This window comes from Acomys russatus, chromosome 28 (genome assembly GCF_903995435.1).
Source record: "Acomys russatus chromosome 28, mAcoRus1.1, whole genome shotgun sequence".
In the NCBI taxonomy this organism is placed as follows: domain Eukaryota; kingdom Metazoa; phylum Chordata; class Mammalia; order Rodentia; family Muridae; genus Acomys; species Acomys russatus.
Window position 1 is genome coordinate 16,174,110 of NC_067164.1, and position 21,529 is coordinate 16,195,638.

The 21,529-nt window shown below is 36.7% G+C and overlaps 1 protein-coding gene across 7 annotated transcripts in view; it reads right to left on the reverse strand.

Annotated features, from left to right (window-relative positions):
* Ankrd17 (ankyrin repeat domain 17) overlaps positions 1 to 21,529 on the reverse strand; it is a 148,533-nt gene that overhangs the window by 81,739 nt on the left and 45,265 nt on the right. For 6 of the 7 annotated variants that reach the window (XM_051170267.1, XM_051170266.1, XM_051170265.1 and 3 more), the window contains exon 2: positions 2,869 to 3,022. In XM_051170267.1, the coding sequence (XP_051026224.1) occupies positions 2,869 to 3,022 (154 nt within the window). Of the gene's footprint in view, positions 1 to 2,868; positions 3,023 to 16,105; positions 16,616 to 21,529 lie in introns of those variants that run through there. The other variant, XM_051170269.1, reaches the window with a different exon arrangement.

Below are 21,529 nucleotides of genomic sequence, written 5' to 3' on the forward strand. Positions count from 1 at the left end.
AAACTAAGATACACTTTAAATGTAAGGTACTATTGGGAAGGTCAAAGAGGACTAAGCTGAAACACAGCTATAGAAGAGAAGAAACTAAGGTCCTGAGAGCTAGAGGTACAGAAATGGGTATTAGGCTCTGGCCATAAAATTGGGGAACTAGCTAAACATAATCAATTATATGCAAGTCTCCATATATTCCTTAAAATCAAATTGGATAGGACCTCAACTAGGTAGGTAACAAGGAACATAGAGGAAGAGCGGAGAAATACTGGTTGGAGAGGATGAACACCTACACGCTGAGTCCTCAGTCCTCAGCCTCCTTTCTTCTCTCAAGTGAAAAGAATGTTGCCAGTCAGGCTTATCATGCGCAAGACTAAAACTACAGACATGTCTCTCAGAAAACCAAACAGACTCTGAGGAAAGACATACATACATACTAATACATTAGGTGAGCCCAAAGAAATAAAAGCTTTTATATGTAATCACAGCTAGGAAAATAACAATGTCCCAACAAATTAAGCAACACTGTCAAACATATCCTATGCTATTTTTTTGGTTTATTATTTTTACATGATAGTGTTAAGCTGCATGCATGTTGTCTACTATGTGCATGCACAATAACAGGAAGTCAGAGCATGGGCCAGGTCCCCTGCAACTGGAGTGACAGTGGTGGTGAGCCACCACTTAGGTTCTGGGAAATAAACCCTGGCCCTTTCCAAGAGAAGCAAATGCTACTAATCACTGAATTCCTTTCTGTAGTCCCTATCCTATGCAACTTTTAAGAGTATACATGTCATAACATTTACTCCCATCACAAAGTTATACTATTATCAAACAGATTACCCTGGTGGGTCCAAAGCAATTAGAAACTCATGAGAAGCAGAAAGAGTTCTTTGCCTAACGATAACAAAGGCAGGCAATTCAAGAAATAAAAAGGTTTCTATGTTCCATTACTGGCTTAAAAATGGATAGGAACTGTGCATCAAGAAATGTGAGTAACGCTAAAAGAGCAAGAGGAAACCGAATTGAGTGCCCACAAAACAATAATATTCTTCTCAAAGCTCCCACAGCAAGGAACCAACTTTCCCAGTCATAGTGAGTTTAGAAGTAAGCCTTCCCCTCACAGCAGATAGGTTAAAAACTCAGCACAGATGGTTTCAAGCTCTTCAGGCAACAGAGCTCAGCTACACAATGTCCTAAGGGTTATTATATAGATATTACAATGAGTATTGTTTCTTGTAGCTGCATAAAAATAAAATTAAGATGCAATAGGAGACCAGAGAATGCTTTACAGTGAAATACGTCAGTGAAAAAGAGAGAGAGATGTATATAGTTTTCAATTTAGCTTTGTATGTCATTGCTATTGCCCATAAACAGAACTCAGGGATCACCTCAGTCAAAGATAGTTTTATAATCTGGAAAGACAACCTAATGCATTCATATAAGACCAATTTTCAAATGCCACCAATTTCTGGGAAAGACTAGGAACTAGTGGTGCAAAAAGGAAAACAATCACAACTACAGTGTTACAGCTCAACGGCAATACCAAAGATCAGCAGGAACAGAGCAGCAATTTAAAAATTCTGTAGAAATGGTTCTGAAAACTAAACCTCAATGCATAAACAAACTATTAAGAATGAGAACAAGACATTTTTCACGCATCTCAGAAAATAGCACCTCACAAGCAAAATGAGGGAAGAAAAAAGAAGAAGTTCTTATTTTACAATCTTTCTCGAGAAAGGCATTATAGAGCTGGAGATGGCTTAATAGTTAGAGATAACTGACTGCTCTCTCTAAAATCAATCAAAGTAAAACAAGAGCCAGAGAGTATAAAATAACTGATCAATTCTAAACATTAACAGGATATTTAGAAATATTAACAGTAAACCCAACTGTTTCTTTCTTTTACTGTTTCTATACCTCTATTTTTAAGGAAATCCCTGAGATAGATATGGAAGAGCACATAATTCTTTACTTTAGGAATACAGCCTATACCACACAGTGGGGATTCTATTTCATCATAAAGTAAGGTTGCTGCACATAGCAGCTGAGTGAGCATTAAACCACTGCTGCTTGAACAGCGAGCGGCTACAACCTAGGTTCATGTGTGGTACATGTAAAAGGTATGAATATATGTCGTTTACTTATTAGTAATTTAGGCAACAGGACTGTAAATGAACTATGCATCAGCCAGTCTTACATAGTTAATTTCAAATAAAGCACATTATAATCTTCTTAGACTAAACTACACTAGACAGCATTATGCCTTGAAGACCTAATTAGTTTGGTAGCCTAGGCTGGCCTAGAATTAAATTGAACTTGTAGCAAGTCTCCTGTCTCAACTTCCCAAGTACTTAGATTATGAGCTGAGGCATCAAGCATGGTTTAAAGGCCATTCTGAACAATGACAGCTTCAAGAAAGAAAGAAAAAAAAGTAAAGAACAGACTGTTAAACCAGACTTGGAAGATAGCAAACCCAGCTTTAGCTGTCAATATAAACCCTGAGAGATTGCTAGGTCTCACTGCTCTTCTGAGTACTAATCCAAGTGTTACATTTAGGAGGAACACAAACTCCAACACAGCATCTACCGAGTACTGAAAATCATCTATATAAAAGTCCTTTTTAATAAAGCTAAGCAGCAGAATTAATGTAAAATTTACATTGATTTTAATTTAAACTTTATTTCAATTTACCAATTTAATTTATAATGAATTTTGTTGTTATAATGTCTTCAGTAGGATGCTTCTGTTGAAATGTAATCAATATTGATAAATAGTTACCACACAAAGTATACAGAGCACACATTTACACAGAAGCAAGAGCTGTGTAGCTCTGGACATTAAAGGAGACGTGATTATAAGGAGCATAAGACATACCTGCAGCTTCTAGTAAAGCTTCCAACCTAGCCTGCGTCTCTGGATCTACTGTCCTGAGGTCAGCACCATCAGCAGTGCCTGATAAGAGCAATTTGGAAGCGGTTTCCAGCATTGGGTTCTCCAAATCATCCTGGTCCAAAATGAAGGACTCCACCTAGAAAACAAATACAGAAAGAAAAAAAAAAGATTTTTTTAAGACAAAAAAGGGATAGAGAGACAAAAACTAAGTAAGATCAGAGAGAGAAATATATATTTAACATAATTACCACTGATAAGCATAGTAGCAATACTAAATAAATTTAAACAGCCAAAGCCCATTGTTTAAACTAAAAGAAAATCAAATGCTGAAGATTTAAATAGCTCATTATCCAGTGCTTGGGAGGTAAAGGCAGGAAGATCTCAGTGACTTTAAAGGCCAGCCAGGGCAACACAGAAAAACTGTATCTTTAAAAAAAAAAAAAAAAAAAAAAAAAAAGAACTAGTTATTCAATGATAGTTTTTTTATTTATGGAAGTCATATGCATTCTTACCAGTTTTAAAGTGTGTGTGAGCTACGACTGAACTAGTGAACCTAAATCCTGGACCCTTCCGAGGAAGGAAAGTCATTTTAAATGCTTAGCTTTTCTCACTTTTTACACTTATAAAGGACTGACTGAGCTTCCACACACTCCATACAAGAGCTATTATTAACCAGTGTTTACCAGTTAAAAACTGAATCAAAATATTGCAAAAAGCACACTTTTCGTACCACTAATGATTTCATTAGAAAACCCTAACAACTAAGAAGTTATCATGCCTAATAAGAATTTTTAAATTATAATTTGTCCTTCAAAGCTTAACTTCATTTCATTATAACAAATACTGTCAATTAAAATGGCAGGTTCACTTTGATGACTTTTGAGGATATTTGTCAAAAATCCAAGTTTAACAGCCACAGTTTATCAGTACTCTTTTACTCTTCAGCAAAAAATAGTCATTTCAATAAAAGGGTGGTTGTATTTTCTTAGAACTCGAAAATTAATGAAAAGATTGGAGAGATGACTCAGCAGTTAAAAGCACATACTATTGTTCTTACTGAGAATCTAAGTTCAGTTCTCAGAACCCAATTTGAGGGATTTACAAACACCTACAAGCCTGGACTCATGTGCACATATCCACATATACAGACACATACTCAACAGTCAAAAGAAATATTTTCTAAAAATAATGAAAAGTGAGATCTGAAGTATTTTATTTAAGTCCAAGTGTACAGCAATGAAGAATATGTGCATACTTTGGTTAGGGAAACAAAACATCTACTCACTGTTGCTTTTATAAAAGCAGCACAAATGTCAATACGTTAAAAACAACAAGTAACATCTCAGTTGTTATGACCTCCTGATAGTCTGAAATCATCTCCTAGATTCCCCACCACCAGCACCAAAGTTTATAGGCCATATATTTAAAATTAAACCAGAGTAAAACAAAAAAAATTTAGGTAGGGGCTGGAAAGATGGCTCAGCAGTTTAGAGTACTGGCTGTTCTTCCAGAGGACTTGGGTTCAATTCCTAGCACCTATATGGCAGCTCACACCTGTCTTTAGCTCTACTCCAGGGAACTTGACAAAACATTGATACACATAAAATAAAAATAAATAAATTTTTAAAAATGTTCAAAGAAGACATTTTTAATAATAATAATAATAATAATTTTATATTATTATTATTATTATTATTAAAACACCACCACCACACCTGGTTTTGCTTATTTGTGAGAGTTTGACTATGCTATTAAATCTAGCATCAAAATCCTGAACTCAAGAGATTGTACTGAAAAACACTGCAAACCTGAGCAGACAAGCCCATACCCAACAAAAGTCTTAAGGTGCTTTTACATACCTCTGCAAAAATTACAATAAAAAACAAAGTAACCGGGCATGGTGGTACATGCCTTTAATCCGAGCACTCAGGAGGCAGAGGCAGGCAGCCTCTGAGTTCCAGGCCAGCCTGGTCTGCAAAGCAACTGAGTCAAGAACAGCGAGGACTACAAGAGAAACCCTGTCTCAACAAACAAGCAAACAAACCAAACCAAAAGTTAACAGTGGCTCGAGAGAATGGCTCAGCAGCAGTTAAGGGCACTAGATGCCCTTCAAAGGACCTAGGCTCGACTCCTGGGATCCACGGACTGGCTCACAACGGCAGTTCCTGGGGATCTGACACCTTCCTTTGGCCTCTGAAGGTATCAGGCTTACAAGCGTATGCAGAACAGGCAAAACACTCATACATATAAAATATAAACTAAGTGTGTGTGCACACAATACACGTAGTCATAAACAACCTCGAGCACTACCTGCTCAGGCCTGTATCTAAAAGAACAGCAACAACAATGGTGAATGTGTGAAGGATTGTAACACTGACAGTGACTTTTTTTCCCACCTTCAAAAGTCACCACCATTCCTAGATACACAAATTCATCCTTTTAGATCAGACCTTGGGGAGATCTGGGGCAGAGAGACAGAAGGCCTACAGAGGAAAGAGAAGGTGTGGGGGCATTTCTGGGCCAACCAGTAGGCCTAAGTCAGAATAGGCCTCTTGGGAGGATATGAGAGAGACTAGAACTGAAACTCCTAGCAGCAGGGGCCATGTAGACTGAAGAGGACACATTCTAACTGAACAACCACTCCTAGTAGAGGGAAAAGACCACCAACCTACGTGCAAAAACTTCGATCCAAAACTTACCCTGCCTATAAAGACAGAGCAGAGATGGAGGGAATAACCAAGCAATGCCTGGCTCAACCGGAGACCCACCCCAAGGGAGAGAACCATCCATCCCTTGACACTATTAACAACACTCTGCCATGCTTGCAGACAAGAGCCTATCAGAATGTCGTCTGAGAGGCTCCACCCAGCAGCTGAGGCTCACAGCCAAATATTGGGCAAAGAACAGGGAGTCTAGTGGAAAAGTGGGCAGCTCAGGCTTCATGTGGGTCCACTAGTAAGGGGAGCAGGAGCTGTCTCTGACATGGACTTTGTGGCCAGGTTTTTGATCACTTGCCCCTGACAGGACTGCCTTGCCAGGCCACAGGGGAGGATGATGTGCTCAGTCCTGATGTGACTTGATGAGCTGGGATGGATGAAACGGGGAGGCTCTCCTTTAGGGTAGGAGATGGGAGATAGGGAAGGAGGCTGGGGCTGGGCGGAGAGAAGGGACGGGGCTACAACAGGGTACAAAGTGAGTAATTTCTTAAAAACCAATTCATTCATTTTAAAAAATGATTTACTTATTTTATGTGCATCAGTTTTGTCAGCATGTATATCTAGGTGAGGGTGTCAGATCCCCTGGAACTGGAGTTACCTACAGCTGAGATCAGGCATGTGGGTGCTGGGAATTGAACCCAGGTCCTCTGGAAGAACAGCCAGTACTCTTAACCACTAAGCCATCTCTCTCCAGCTCCAAAAATTCTTTTTTTTTTTTTTTTGTCTTTTTTTAAAAAATTAATTTGTTTTATGTATATGAGTGCTTTGCCTGCATGTACACCTGTATGCCAAAAGAGGGCATTAGATCACATTATTTAATGTGGTTATGAGGCACCATGTGGTTTCTGGGAATTGAACTCAGGGCCTCTGGAAGAGAAATCAGTGCTCTTCACCAGTGAGCTATCTCTCTAGCCCCATAATTTCTTTCTTAAAGGCAGCAGCAACAGTATGCTAAAGCAAGACCAACATAACCTAATCTCAGTCTAGAATGTAGGAGGGTAGAGTGAAACTTCTACTGTAGAGTATACTTTTAGATATGTCTTTGCATTCTCAAACAGAATTCAAAGAGAAATTCTCTCTTTAAAAAAAAAAAAAAGGCTGTGCTCAAAAAAAGGACAAAATATTACCTGCTGAAATATCGATAGTAACTTCTAAGTAATGAGAAAACAAGATACATAAATATGTACACAAGTGAAATGAACAGATGAGTAAGTAAGTATTTAAGTTAGGTTTAGAAAGTAAAAGGATTCGATTCAAAAGCAGAAACAACAGGTGTGCCAAATCTTTCCAAAGTATTGCAAGTTGCCGGGCGTAGTGGCGCACGCCTTTAATCCCAACACTCGGGAGGCAGAGGCAGACCGATGACTGTGAGTTCGAGGCCAGCCTGGTCTACAAAGTGAGCCCAGGACAGCCAAGGCTACACAGAGAAACCCTGTCTCAAGAGAGAGAAAAAAACAAAAAACAGAAAACAAAAACTCAAGAGTATCACAAGTTAAAAAGAATAATGTTAACCAAAACCAACCAATCTGTATAAGATGATAGAGGAAAATAGACTGTGCAGTGACACACAAAAATTTCAATGTGATGGGACAAGAGAGCTCATAACAAGAACATTCAGATTCTAAGTTGGGAGAGGCAACTTATATAAATCTCCGTTATAATGTATCATTATAGAACTTTCTCAGCATGCACCCAAGTCCTAGGTTCAATCCCCAGAGAGGGAGAAAAATATTCAGTATTCCTTTTCAAGGTGGAAATATTTGTGCTCTGTTCCCAAGAAATATAGAATGACATAAGAGATTTATTTAGTGTTTTAAATATTCTATAGCCTCTTATGCAAATGTCCCTTACCATGTTCTAAATTGAAATAGTTAAGATTAAAAACCGAAATGTGTTTCCACTGATATCTAATTCATTGTATTATATAATTTCTATAAATAAATTTGGCCATAACCAAGCTTAGAACATAAACATGTTAACTGATCAAAGTAAGAAATAATAAATTTTTGCAGAACTGGAAATTGAATTCAGGTCCTTGTCCACCCACCAGGCAAGTACTCAGACACTGCGCCATGCACTCAGTCTTTTCAATTATTTTCTTTAAATGAAACATATATGGTAAATAGCTTTCATAAAGTGTAACAAATGGCACCAGTTTATCCATAAAAATGTATCAAAATTAATGAGCATTTAAGTATGACAACTTTAAGTTACATTTAAAGTATTGTAAATACTTAGAGAGTTAGGACTGAGTACTTCTAAAACTGATGATGCAGTAACTGTTTTTGCTTACTCTTTGAGAACGTCATACATGACACTGCGTCTGCAACCATTCCCTTCTCTTTACCCTTCAACTTTTCCATTGTCTATCCTTCAAAATTCACGGTCACATCTTTAATTATTAATTATCCAATTTAAAGACAGAAAACTGGAAGAGAAATTTAAGAGCCTTAGAAATAAATCACAGGTCTAATTCAGTGTTACAGCTAAGAGAAAAACAAGGATCCTTATTTAAATAGCAGGTTTCTAAATATGTAATACAGAGAGATCAGTTAAGCCTCATGGCCACTCATTCAATGCTGTTTCTACCAAAAAAAAAAAAAAATTCAATGCTAGGACAGTAAGAAGCTGTATGTTCATAGAACTTTTGAAATCCTAAATTTTTTATTTAGAAAACAAGGTTCTTAAATAAACTCACTACTAGTGACTAAAAGTAGGTCAATCAAGCATTTTAGGCCCCTGATATAATATAAAATGTGAATCACTCCTAAGACATATTGTTCTTTTAATAAGTCCTTATCATTTGTCTTGGGTACACGCACGTCACAGTGCATGTGTAGAGGCCAGAAGACAATCTGCAGGTGTCAGTTGTCTCCTTTCTTCATGTGGATTCCTGGGATGGAAATCAGGATGGCAGCGAAAGCCTTTTAATCCACTGGAGCCATCCCACCACCCCTCCCCAATATATAATAATCTAGTAAGGCCTTTAGAAATAACTCAGTTTTGAAAATAGTAGTAAGGCACACCTTTTTTCACAACTTGAATAGTACAGGTGTTTTAGATGTATGCCTTTACTCGCCAGATGCCAGTAGTAACCTCTAATGTTGACAACCAAGCACATACCCAGACACAGTGAAATGTTTCCTTGGAATAGTAAAGAAAAACTACCTTCTCAATGTCCCAGAATCTCACAGAAGTGAGGATGCTGAGAACCTGAGTTAAAGAGAAGCAATCATAAATCTGAAATATGGAACTATTTACAGTAAAACCAATTTTCCCCCACTAAGCAGAAGGGGAGCAAAGATTAAAGAACTGTTCTAAGTTAACAAGACTTAAGCAATGAGAATAAATGAAAATACAGATCCTATCTGAAACCTGGCTCAAGAAAGGCAACTGGGGAAGAGGGCATTGAGACATGAGAAGAAATAGGCCTATGTACTGGGTATCTGGAAGCATGAGACAGTAGTCTGGCTTTGTTAGAGGATGTACTTTATTTTGCTGAGATAGTCTGATGTGTGGCCTCAAACTCACTACGCAGCCAAAGAAGATCCCAAACTCTGGATACCCCTATATTCACTTCCTAAATAGATCACAGAAATGTACCACATGCCCAGTTTTATGCCAACAGAGGATCAAACTCAGAGCTTTGTGCATGTTAGGCAATCACTCAACCAAATAAGCTACATTGCCAGCTCTAGAAAATTCTGAATGCTTAATTAGAAATACATACATATTTAATGAACACATTTTTGGACTGGTCTCTTTTTGTGTTTTGTAAAGCCTTAATTTTGTGGTGGTTTTACTACAACAACTGTTTCAGTTTTGTTTGTAAAGCAAATATCTCTATTCAGTAATAGTGCGCGCGCGCGCGCGCGCGCGCGCGCACACACACACACACACACACACACACACACACACACACGGTTTCTCCGTTAGCCCTGGCTGTCCTGGAACTCACTCCATAGACCAGAATGGCCTCAAGCTTGGAGATCTGCCTGCCTCTGCCTCCCAAGTACTGGGACTAAAGCCATGCACCACCAATGCCCAGCTTCAGTAATAATTTTTTCAGTACTATTTGTAGTACAAAGTAAAATTATTTTATAACATTCTCCCCAATGTAACCGATATAGTTAATAAAAACCAAGATCTTTTAACAATGGTAAAATCCAAATAGATGGTTATACCCGTACTGATACTGCAAATCATTTTATACACAGAACAGAAAAGGTAGAAAGTAATATGGCAATTTGAAGTTGCAAAACAATCTGGACAAGTTTGAGCATCTACCATTTAAGCCAACATTTTTCTCAAAATGCAGTCACTAACCTTATAGCTAAATCCAGAGGATAAGGAAATAATGTACTTTAAATAACTGGCCATCATGTATACCAACTCCACTAAACTAGCATCTGCCACCAATCACACCTTGTGAACAAAGCAACAAGCTAGCTATTAGCAACAGAAACATAAAAGTGGTTTTTATTATAATCACTACCATCCATAAATATATAGTACATAGAGACAATGCTGAGTGCAAACAATTATAAAATGTATTTTTAAAAGACGATTAAATAGATAAGGCAGTGATGATACAGAGGCATATGCCAATTCTCTCTAAGCATAGTAAAAAGAGCAATGTTTAAGGAATAGGAAACTTTTATACAGTACTCAAAATTCCACAATTCATAAAATGTATTGAAAGACTCATTTAGGCAGTTTCAGAAACATAATTAAGAGCCCATTCCATCAGTTGTTTTAGATGAATGTGATGTAAAAGATGAAACCTAAAGAATTTAACATACCAAATATAAAATATGAGGTTACAATAGGAGAAAGCTTAGGCTATGAATATAAGCATATTTAAATTGGGACTACCTAGAATTCAACATTCTGTGTTCCTTCTGTCACTACTATTCACCAATTATTAATAATTTTGTTCTATAAACTCACCTGGCAAAATTTTGAACTTTAAAGCAAAAATGTAGATTTCAAGAAAAGTAGCATATGTTAACTAAAAGGTACATTTAAAAAGATCTGGGCTGGCAAGATGGCTCAGTGTGTTAAGGTACTTGCTTCCAAGCCCAAAGACCTGATGTAAATCCCCAGGGACCCTCATGGTGGAAGGAAAGAACTGACTCCTGCAAATGACCCTCTGACATCCACCTGTGCCCCGTGGAACAGGCACTCACTCAATCAGTCCATCCATAAATAACATTTAAGTCTCTATCTGGCTCAGGATGATTCTCCTGCTTCTCCCTCCTTTGTGCTGAGACTACAGTTATGTCCTACTTTCATCTGACCTACCAAGAAATGTCCTACAGAGCAATAAATGATTCTGTATTTGCTCCACAACAATAAGGCATTTCCATGTCTTTGATGAATTTTTTTTAATGATTCTACTTTTAGTAATCAGTTACTTGACTCAATTTGGTATTTTCAGTGAATGGTTTATTTACACATATAAAACCTCAAATAACTATTTATTCTAAAAATACTTACTAAACATAAAACCTTCAGCTATTTAAAGCTATAATCACGAGCTGAACTCCCTAAACTCAGATTTTCTATTTAGTGATATTCATATGAAAGGTTAAATAAACATAAGACAACATGTTCTGAATATTGATAGAATTAAGCATTAAGAAAATATCTTTTGCATATGAAAGATAGTAAAAAGCCAAATAAATGGTGGATATAAAACTTAAGGAATAAAGGCTGGATGTGATAGTGCAGGCCTTTAATCCTAGGGTTTGGGAGGCAGAGGCAGATCTCTGTGAGTTCAAGGCCAGCCTGGTCTATAACGTGAGTTCCAGGACAGCCAAGGCTACACAGAAAAACCTGTCTTGAGAAAAAAAAAAAAAAAAACAAAACAAAACAAATGCACCATAAATAAACAAACAAACAAACAAACAAATAAATAGGAAAGAATTTAAGGGACGAATCAGAATCTATGATAACGTTACCACAGTAGCTGACTGCTAGAGATAAGACATTAAACAGACTGAAACATATTAAGCAATAGTGTTTTAGTACTGAGCTGGCCCACAAGCACCTGAATAAATTCTTGTTTTATCCTAACTTCTTTATCTCTCAAGCTCAAAGAGGAAAAGAAGAAAGATTATTTGCGCTTCCCAGTTCCTCAAATATAGTAAAGCAGACTCACGTTAAATAAAAGTGTTTAAAATATTACTACTGTTGACCGAGTTAATCGTTTTTAAACTAATACAGCTAAAAAAGGTGTTTAGCAGCAAAATATTTTAAAATCATTTGAAGTATTTCTTATAATGTCAACGGGGTTAAGAAGATGGCTCAGCCTGTAGACACCTGACAGCTCAAGTTCAACCCTCAGAACCCAGGTAAATAGGAGAAAACCAACTCCACATAGTTGTCCTCTGTTTTCCACATACATGATGGAATGAACACTAATGTGCCCATACATGCAACACCCATGCAAACACAAAGACACACAAAGCACACACACACACAAAATATAATTTTTTTTTTCTTTTTCTTTAAAAGAGTTCTTCTCTTTCCTTTCAACAGCTACCATGTTATTCGCACTGACATGACCCTAGTAAGTGCCACAAGCACCTGGGAAGATGTAGATGCTGAGGGATGCATCACAAGATCAACTTCAACAAACATCATATCCAGTGACTTTGGGAAAGTTGGTATGAGGAATTGGCACTTAAAGAGAAAACAGAGCTTCTGCCCAGTGTCAACCTATCCAAACTGTGGACCCTGGTCAGAAACAACAGACTCGTGTATATCTGCAAAAAACAAATCTGAAGCTGCTCCCATCACTTATGTAATGCTAGAAAACTACAGGTTCTGGGAAAAGAAAGGCTCCCTAAGCAGCATGTCATGGTGAATACCGAATTCTTCAGCAGAAGAGCAGAGGAGAAAAGTAAGGATGCTGGCAGTGCCTGTGTCCAGGTGGCCTGAAGCCACAACATGCTGTGTATTAAACGTGTGCTGAGTACAGGCTCTATGGTAATGGGTCAGTTGATAGCAGTCCCAGTGTATGTGGATAGACATAGGCTACCCTTACATTTCAAATACTTCAAGATGTGTGTTTACTCAAAGTGGATTGTATGCCAGAAACCAGTTGAGGATTCAGAGGTCCTTGTGTCTACTATGAGTCTCGGTATTCAAAGAACTGATAAACACCATTACTCTCAGCCCAAACGTATTGCATACAAAAGCAAACATACAGACACACACACACACCCCAGGGGGAAAAAAAATCCTGACAACCAGGAAAAGAAACACGCCGGAGATACAGACATGGCTGAGCAAAGAGAATTATGCATTGCTCTTCCAGAGGACCCACAATCCATTAGTTCCACACGCCCCACGCCAGCAGTTCACAAACAGCTGCAACTTCAGCCACACCCAGAATGCCTCTGGCTTCTGTAGGCTCCCACACGCACATGTGCACACCCACACCCAACACATCAATATGTTTATTTTTTAATGAGGGGTAGGAGATTTCAAAATATTTTTAGATATTATTGGTTAATGTGACTCACAGTTTTGAGAGAAGTTAGCAAAATCAAAGTGAACACAACTAAAAGCAACAGTACAAATCACTGCTGGGTACTGTCATAAATATCAGATATGCATTTAGTAAGAGCTACATGTAAGAACGAGCTAGCTATCAGCAACAGAATTAACATAGCCTTTTCAACAGAACTGACACAAAATGACTTCAATTTTTAAGCTTCAAGGTGCTTTTCTGTAGACAACTCAGTATAAAACCACTAATATCACCTAGCATTAAATTTTTTAAAATTACAAACTTTACAAAGTAGACAAATCATTTTAAAAGTAAGACAAAGTTGTATGGTCTAAAATTTACAAGTAGAATTTTCTGTAACTTTGCAAACCACAAAGATAGAACTTAAGATAATAAACATTTTTAAAGAAAAAGGGTTGAAAACTGAGAAACAAAGAGCCAGATGTGGTACTCACGCCTTTAATCCCAGAGCTCAGGAGACAGAGGCAGGCAGATCTCTGTGAACTGATGGCCAGCCTCGTCTACAAAGTGAGTCTAGTACAGCCAAAACAGCTTGTCTCAAAAAACAACAAAAAAACCAACCAAACAAAATGAAAAAAGAAAATTGAGGAACGGAACAGCAACCATAAGTAAAGGTTACTAGTATCAGATACAAAATAATCCAAGGCAAAACACTAAAAAGAGTATGTCTGTGTGCAGTGGGCACATCCAGAGTGGTTCAGACATAAACATACAGTAGCCACAAACTACTAGAAGTATATGCAGCTTAAAAAACATTAATAAATTTTCCATACACCTCTCTAAGAAAATGATGCAAAAAAAAAAAAAAAAAAAAAAAAAAAAAAAAAAGAAAATGATGCAATGATACTAAGGTTTCGGAAATAAAATTAACTAAAACATTTAAAGTAAAATGGACAGCAGAAAAAATAGTTTAAAAATTAAACAATAAATAAATAAATATTAAAATTAAACAAGCATCTGATCACATGTTAGCAGGAAAAAACTCAACGGATTTTAGAGATTTATGTTTTTGTTTTTTGGTTTTTTTCATGACAGGGTTTCTCTGTGTAGCCTTGGCTGTCCTAGACTCACTTTGTAGACCAGGCTGGCCTCAAACTCACAGCAATCCGCCTGCCTCTGCCTCCCAAGTGCTGGGATTAAAGGCGTGCGCCACCACGCCCGGCTCTGCAATTTATGTATATGTGAGGTTATTCTGTTCTTGATCCAGAAAAAAAGAAATAGTATATTAAATATTAATAGTATGATATTATATTTGGAATTTTTAAGTCCACTGATTAATAATAGAGGGAATAAAAACCTAAAAGGCAATTATTTCCTATAAGATTTAACCAATTTTTTTGTGGGGGCAGGGGGTTCAAGACAGAGTTTCTCTATATAATAGTTCTGGCTGTACTGCAACTCTGTTTGTAGACAAGGCTGGCCTGGAACTCACAGCAATCCACCTGCCTCTGCCTCCCAAATGCTGGGATTAAAGGCATGTGCCACTACACCCAGCCTTAAATAGAATGTAAGATTTTTAAAATTACAAATCAAGATGCATAAAACTGAGGGTACTTCTAGGACAATTCTACCAAAATAAAGTACACCTATATTAAGTGTTGTAGACTGAGTGACAAATAACATATATGGGAAGAAGTATGCATCAACAAATGGAAAAGCTTAAGAGAAATGCATGGTATTCTATTAAAAGCTGCTGTTAAAACAGCATTATCATAATTAGGAAACCGAGTATCTTAATTACAAAACCCAGAAAACACATGTGAAAATTACCAAGCTCATCACAAACAACGCTATAAACAAACCCAAACAAGAATCACATACACAAAAGTAAATGTAATCCATCTAACATTTAAATAAAACAAATATACTGGAAAAGAAAGGGTAGTCATAAGAAAGAAGATACAAGAAATTCCAAAGCAGCACCAATTTTCTTTTCTTTCTGTATGGACTGCTTCCTCCTCCACTTGCAAACTTCACGTCCTCGCTTGTATTACACTTTCTCAGGTCATATGAAGAAGGGGGTGCTCTCCTTTGCTCTCTACCTCACCATCCATCTCTCACTTCCTACTTAGTACAATCACAGTTGAAAATACCACCTCCTCACCTACGTGCTTATTGCTTCTCCACAGAAGACAGGGATCTTTAGAAACCTATACAAATACTTGTCATAGTGGCAGTAACTGTCCTACCATTAGCTTATGGTAGTTTTTGGCACTATCTAAATATATCCTTGAAGGAATTATTTAAAATAAACTAAATTATGTTCAACAACTGTAAACATATAATTCATCACATTAAGTAATATAGGTGAAAGAAGAACATGGTTCACCTCAACAAAACTGTATGGTTAAACTAAGTGTCTACTGCCAGGCATGGTAGCATATACCTTTAATCCCAGCACTTAGCAGGGAGAGACTGATAGAGCTCTGTGAGTTCAAAGTCAGCCGGGACTATATGATAAGAACTTCTCATAAAATAGAATATTAATGGCCATAAAAGTACCAGTTGAATCAGAAAAGAAATTTGCTTTGTTCTCTATTAAAAATCAGTATACATAATCTTAAAATTGAAAAGCATTTAACTTAAATCAAGACACTCAAATTAGAAAGAACAGTAGCTATTCTGAAAACCTTCCTAATAAAAGACCAGAAAATCAAGCAAAATACTTTTAAGTATAATTACTGAAAAAGAAATAACATAATTTACAGAAAACATATTATCCTTCCGACAAAAACTAAGTAAATGATAAGATCAAGATGAAAAAATTAATAGCTTCCTATACAACAGCAATAGCTCATTAGAAAATAATTTTAAAGATATTATTCACAGAAACAACAAAAACTAGATTTAAGAAAATACCTAACAAAAAAGTGTGTAAAATATATGAAAATACTTTTTTTAAAAATCGATAAAATTGTACTGTAGAACATAAAAGAACACCTGAAGAAATGGAGAGGCATACCATGGTCCTGGATGGGAAGACTCAATAGTGTATAGATGTCAATTCTCCCCAAATTAATCTGTAAATTCAATGCACTTCCAATCAAAATCCCAAAGGGATTTTTAATGGAACTTGACATGTTGACTCTAAAGTTCATCTGGAAGAGAAAATACACAAAAATTGCCAAAAAATTTTTTGGAAAAAGACAATGGGGAGGGGTGCCCTACCAGCAGGTGTCAAATATAATATGAAACGGAAATAATCAAAATTGTAGAGTACTGAATCCACAGCACATGTATTTGGGACTTAAAATATGATCAAGGTGATTTTCATGTTAGTGGGAGAAAAGAACACATCAATCAATGATTTATTTTGTAAGAAATGATTATGAAGCTAGAAAAATCAACTAGGCCCCTACCATGATTATTAAAAGAAAATTCAGATGTATTAAAATCCACTAGCAGCATAAGAAAACTATACTGCTAAAGAAAGTGTGAGGAACTAGAGTGCTCCATGCTGTAGAGAAGACGACTCCGAGAAAGGCATGTGAGAAGACAGTAAGGTTCTGACAGCATAAATACAAATTTAAAAATACCACAAAGTAAGAAACTTCATAGGGTAGGCAAAAATATCACACATGATAGCTTATTAAGTTAGTAAGAGAATCAAAGAAAATTTAAATTTTTACTAAGAATAAAATGGACAAAATTTTACAAGTTATTTTAACAGAAATATACAATTCCAGTAAATATGCTCAATTTTATTGGGAATCAGATTAATACAAACTAAAATAAAGCATATTTTTCTACCCACTGGCAAATAATGTCTAAAAGTTGGGGTGGAAGATGGAATATGAAAACTCAACAATTAGAATTAAATTATTCTTCTTAGGAATTTTATCTACAAAAATATATGCACATGCAAGTAAATATAAATGTTCATGGTTGTTCATTACAACAATGATGTCACAGAAACAAAAGACTATAAATTACCTTTGTATACACCAATACAACAGTGGTTCAATGAATTAGCAATGAAGTGATAGGTGACACGGATGTGGTTCAGAGGAAGGGTCCTTATCTAGCACACTCAGGGTTCATCCCTCTAACCCTCAAAATGAGCCAGTGTACCTGCCACCACTTCGTCCCTTTTAATCTGAAATACTTCATGAACTAAATAGTAATGGCTCCTTTAAATTTTATTGTCCTCCTCTCTCTTGAATATAACAGAAACCCTACTTACTTCCTTGCACTAAGAATAGAGCCTTAACATTAAGCATATGAAAATATACACCAAATGAATATATAAATGAATACTGAAGCACAGATTTCTATATTATTAAATATCTATATTTATATTATATAGTAAAACTATGCTGCAGAATATATACTGTGCATCTTATCTGTATTTAGAATATAAAATGTATACTTGTGAAAGTACACACAAGCAAGTCAAGAGTGATAAACCAAGGTAATTAACAGATAATCGAGGAATAAAATCTCTGAGGAAATCTTGCCTTTACTTATCTATACTCTTCTGTACCACTTACCTTAAAAATAAAGTTAAGAGGCTAGCAGTTAAGAGCACTTACTGCTCTTTCAGAGGCCCCAGGTTCAGTCCCCAAAAGCCACAATCATCTGTAATTCCAGTCCCAAAGGATCTGATGCCCTCTTCTGGCCTCTCTGAACAATACATGCATATGATCCACTTAATGCAGGCAAAACACTAGTGTGCACAGAACAACAGTAAATAAAACATTTAAACAAGCTTTAAAAAAACAAACAGCCTTGCAGTTTTCTATTGTGTGGTTTCAGCAAATAACAAAATCTCAACTTCTTTAGAGTTTGGGCACTAAAGAATCAAGGTAGAATATAATCATGTGCCTATGATTCTAGCTTTCAAGAACTGTTAGTTTCAGGCCTGACTGAGCTACAATCACCACCACTTCCAACCTCATGGCTCCTGATTCAGAATTATCTATTTCTATATATTTAGCAGAAATATCAATAGCTAACTTCACAGCTTATAATATTTGAAATATGTAAGATTAATTTTTAACTTGCTGGTACATGTCATTCACTTAAAAACATGTATATATGTAGCTTTTGTTAGTTTGTTTGCTTTTGTTTAGATAGGGTCTCAGGTAACACAGGATGGCCTTAGAGTTAGCACAGCTGCTAATGGTCTCCAGCCACCACCTTCCAGGTGCTGGAATTACAGATGGGCATCACCATGTAGAACTTCCTAATTAATCTTTTTATTATTATGAGATAGAGTCTCTCTATGCAGTTCTGGCTGCCCTGGAGCTATGTAGCTATGTAGACTAGACTGGCCTTGCATACAGAGCTTCTCTGCCTCTGCCTCTTAAGGGTTGGGATTAAAGGTACACACCACCAAACTTAGCTATCTAATTATTTTTAAGTGAAGAAAATGTTGGTATCAAATCAAGTAGTTTTAAATTTCACTCTGTATGCACTAGTGTTTCGCTTACATGGATGCCTGTGTGAGGGTGCCAGGTCTCCTGGAACTAGAGGTACAGACTAGTATGAGCTGTCATGTAGGAAAGTGGCCATTGCATGGGGAACCTATGGAAGAGCAGTCAGTGCTCCTAACCCTGGAACAATCTATCTCTACACACCCAATCAAGTACTGATAACACTCAGTTCAATCAAGGCTATTCTAAAGTGAAGGGTTAAAAAAAAAGATTCAAGTATTATGTTCTCTATTCATATTATTTCTCCCTCTATATACAATAAATATTCTGTAGGGGTTGTTATAGAGACAAATGTGCCTATTACATTTCTTTCTTGATTTTATTGTTTTCCCCTATTATGGAACTGAAGAAATTCTGAATATAAGTCACTTATCAGTCATGTTGTTCACCATATTTTTTTTAACATGTGTTTTCTTTAGGCATTTTCTCAGTAGCTTCTGAAAAAGAGGTTTTTAAAAGTCCAAATTACTCATTTTCTGTTTGTACTGTATCCTATTCACAATACACTTACTAATCCAAGTCATAAACACTGTCTCTCATGCTTTTTTCCGAGAATGTGTCATGTCTTGACTTTTACAACTACATTCACCATTCACTGGGTAAATTTTTACATATGTAAGACTTGACCTATCCTTCCTTTCAATAAAAAGAGAGACTTGAACACTTTGGCACCAGTGATTAAGATTACAATTTTCCTTATTGAATCACCTTGGCACCTCTGTCAAAAACCAACTGATTGGCCAGGCGTGGTGGTGCAGGCCTTTGATCCCAGCACTCAGGAGGCAGAGGAAGGTGGATCTCTCTGAGTTCAAGGCCAGCCTGATCTACAGAGTGAGTTCCAGGACAGTTAGAGCTGTTACACCGAGAAACCCTGTCTCAAAAACAAAACAAAATAAACCAACTGATTGTATTATGGATATTCTCTAGAATTTCAACTAATTCATTAAACCATATGTTTCTCCTTTTATCAATAATGTAACAAACCATCCTAAAAGGTATACCTAAAATGTATACCTGTATAATCCATCATAGTTAATAAAGCTGTATTTCTTGTAAATCATAAATTTTTCTTTATTTTTTAAGTGTTTCGGATATTCTATAGCTTCTCCTGTACAAATACTAAAATGTGTCACTTCCAAAAGACCCCACCCCCACCAAAAAGCTTGGTGGATTTGACTGGAACCATGAGCAGAATAAATATCTTCAACAGCATTTAGCTTATAGTCCATCTATACATTCATGTCTCTAGGCCACATTGCTTTCTCTGAAAAATTTTTAGTTTTCAACATATAAACTATATAGTTTATTAACCTTGCTTCCTAATATTTTCTAGTGGTATTACAATTACTTTAAAATGCTCTTACTTTCCAACGGATAATTTCAAGCTTGTAATACCATGAGGTTACCAAACTTATTACTTTTAGTAACTATTTTGTAAAAGAATCGAGATTTTTGTACAACAATTGCTATCCACTTACATTTTGTTTTCTTCCAATTTTGTATGGGTGTTAGAGGAAGGTGCTGTGCTCTTTACATTTGGCTTACGAGGCTAGGACTTCAAGCACTAAGAGCCACAGCCACCCTGCCCCGCCCGTCAGCAGGTGCTACACTGGCCACAAAGTTTCCTCGGATGTTCATCAGGTCAGTCTTATAATCAATTTATGAAGAATGTTTTAATCAGTGGGTATCAAGTTTGACCCCTTTCTGTGCCTACTGAGATAATAAAATATTTTTTCTGTTGAATGTGTTGCACCATGAATTACACTGGTCAACCAATGCTCAAACAAGCTTGCTTACTGTGCACACACATCATTAATTTGACACACTAAGATTGTTTATACAATCATGATATATATTGGTTTCCAAGTATAAAATTACTCTGTGCATGTGTGCACACATGAACAGGTAAGAGGAGTTTGCAGGACTCAGTTCTCTTTCTCCCACTTGGAATCCTGAGAATGAACTTAGATAGTCAGCCTTGGCAAAAGATGCCTTCACCTGCAGACGCATCTCATGAGCCCACTGTGTTTTATGATGCTTTGGTATCAGATTGATGCAGGTCTCAAACATGGGGATGTGATGATCCCTCACTGTCTGTTTTCCACCAAATTATGTATACAGCTAGTGTATTTCCCTTTAATGTACATGAAGCCATCTGGACAGTAAGATGTCTATGTGGGAGCATTTTAAATTACAAACATAATTTCTCTAACAGATTTTTCAGGGTCTTGACTCTCCAGCTAGATTTGTGTAGATGGATTTCCTAGAATTTGCTCATTTTACCTAACTTAATCTCATGGGCATAAAATGGTTCCTATCAGTTCCTAGCTAGTTTATTATTTTATAAATGATGAGAATCAAACTCAGGTCCCCACACGTTAGGAAAGCACTCTACTACTAACATATATCTTTGCAAAATTACATGGGGGGGGGGGGCATGATTGTGCCATTGCACACATGTGGAGGTCACAAAAAGTTTGCACGAGCTGGTTCTCTCTTTCTACCATGTGGGCCCTGGGGAATCAAACTTCAGTCATCAGGCCTGGAACGAGCAACTTTATTCACTCAGACATCCAAGCACCTTTACTCACTCAGACATCTCATTGGCCCTGTTGACAGCTTTTTTTTTTTTTTTAGTAGCTATGGACTGATTTCTGAACAACGATGTTTTCCACAATCATCAGGCATATCTTGTCCTTTCAATCTCTCTCCTCCTCTCTCAATTTTAATCACTGCTTCAAGGAGCCAACTGGTCACAGATTCTGTTTTTACCATCATCATTTCCTTTATTACTTTGTTTGTTGGTTGGTTGGTTTTTAATTTGCTCTTTGTCTGGTTTCTTAATGCAGAACTTTTAGATTCTGATATGTTCTCTTTACAATCATTTCCTTCCAGGTCAGTTCACAACGAACCGTACCCACCACTCAAATCTCCCTTTGCCAGCTCCTCCA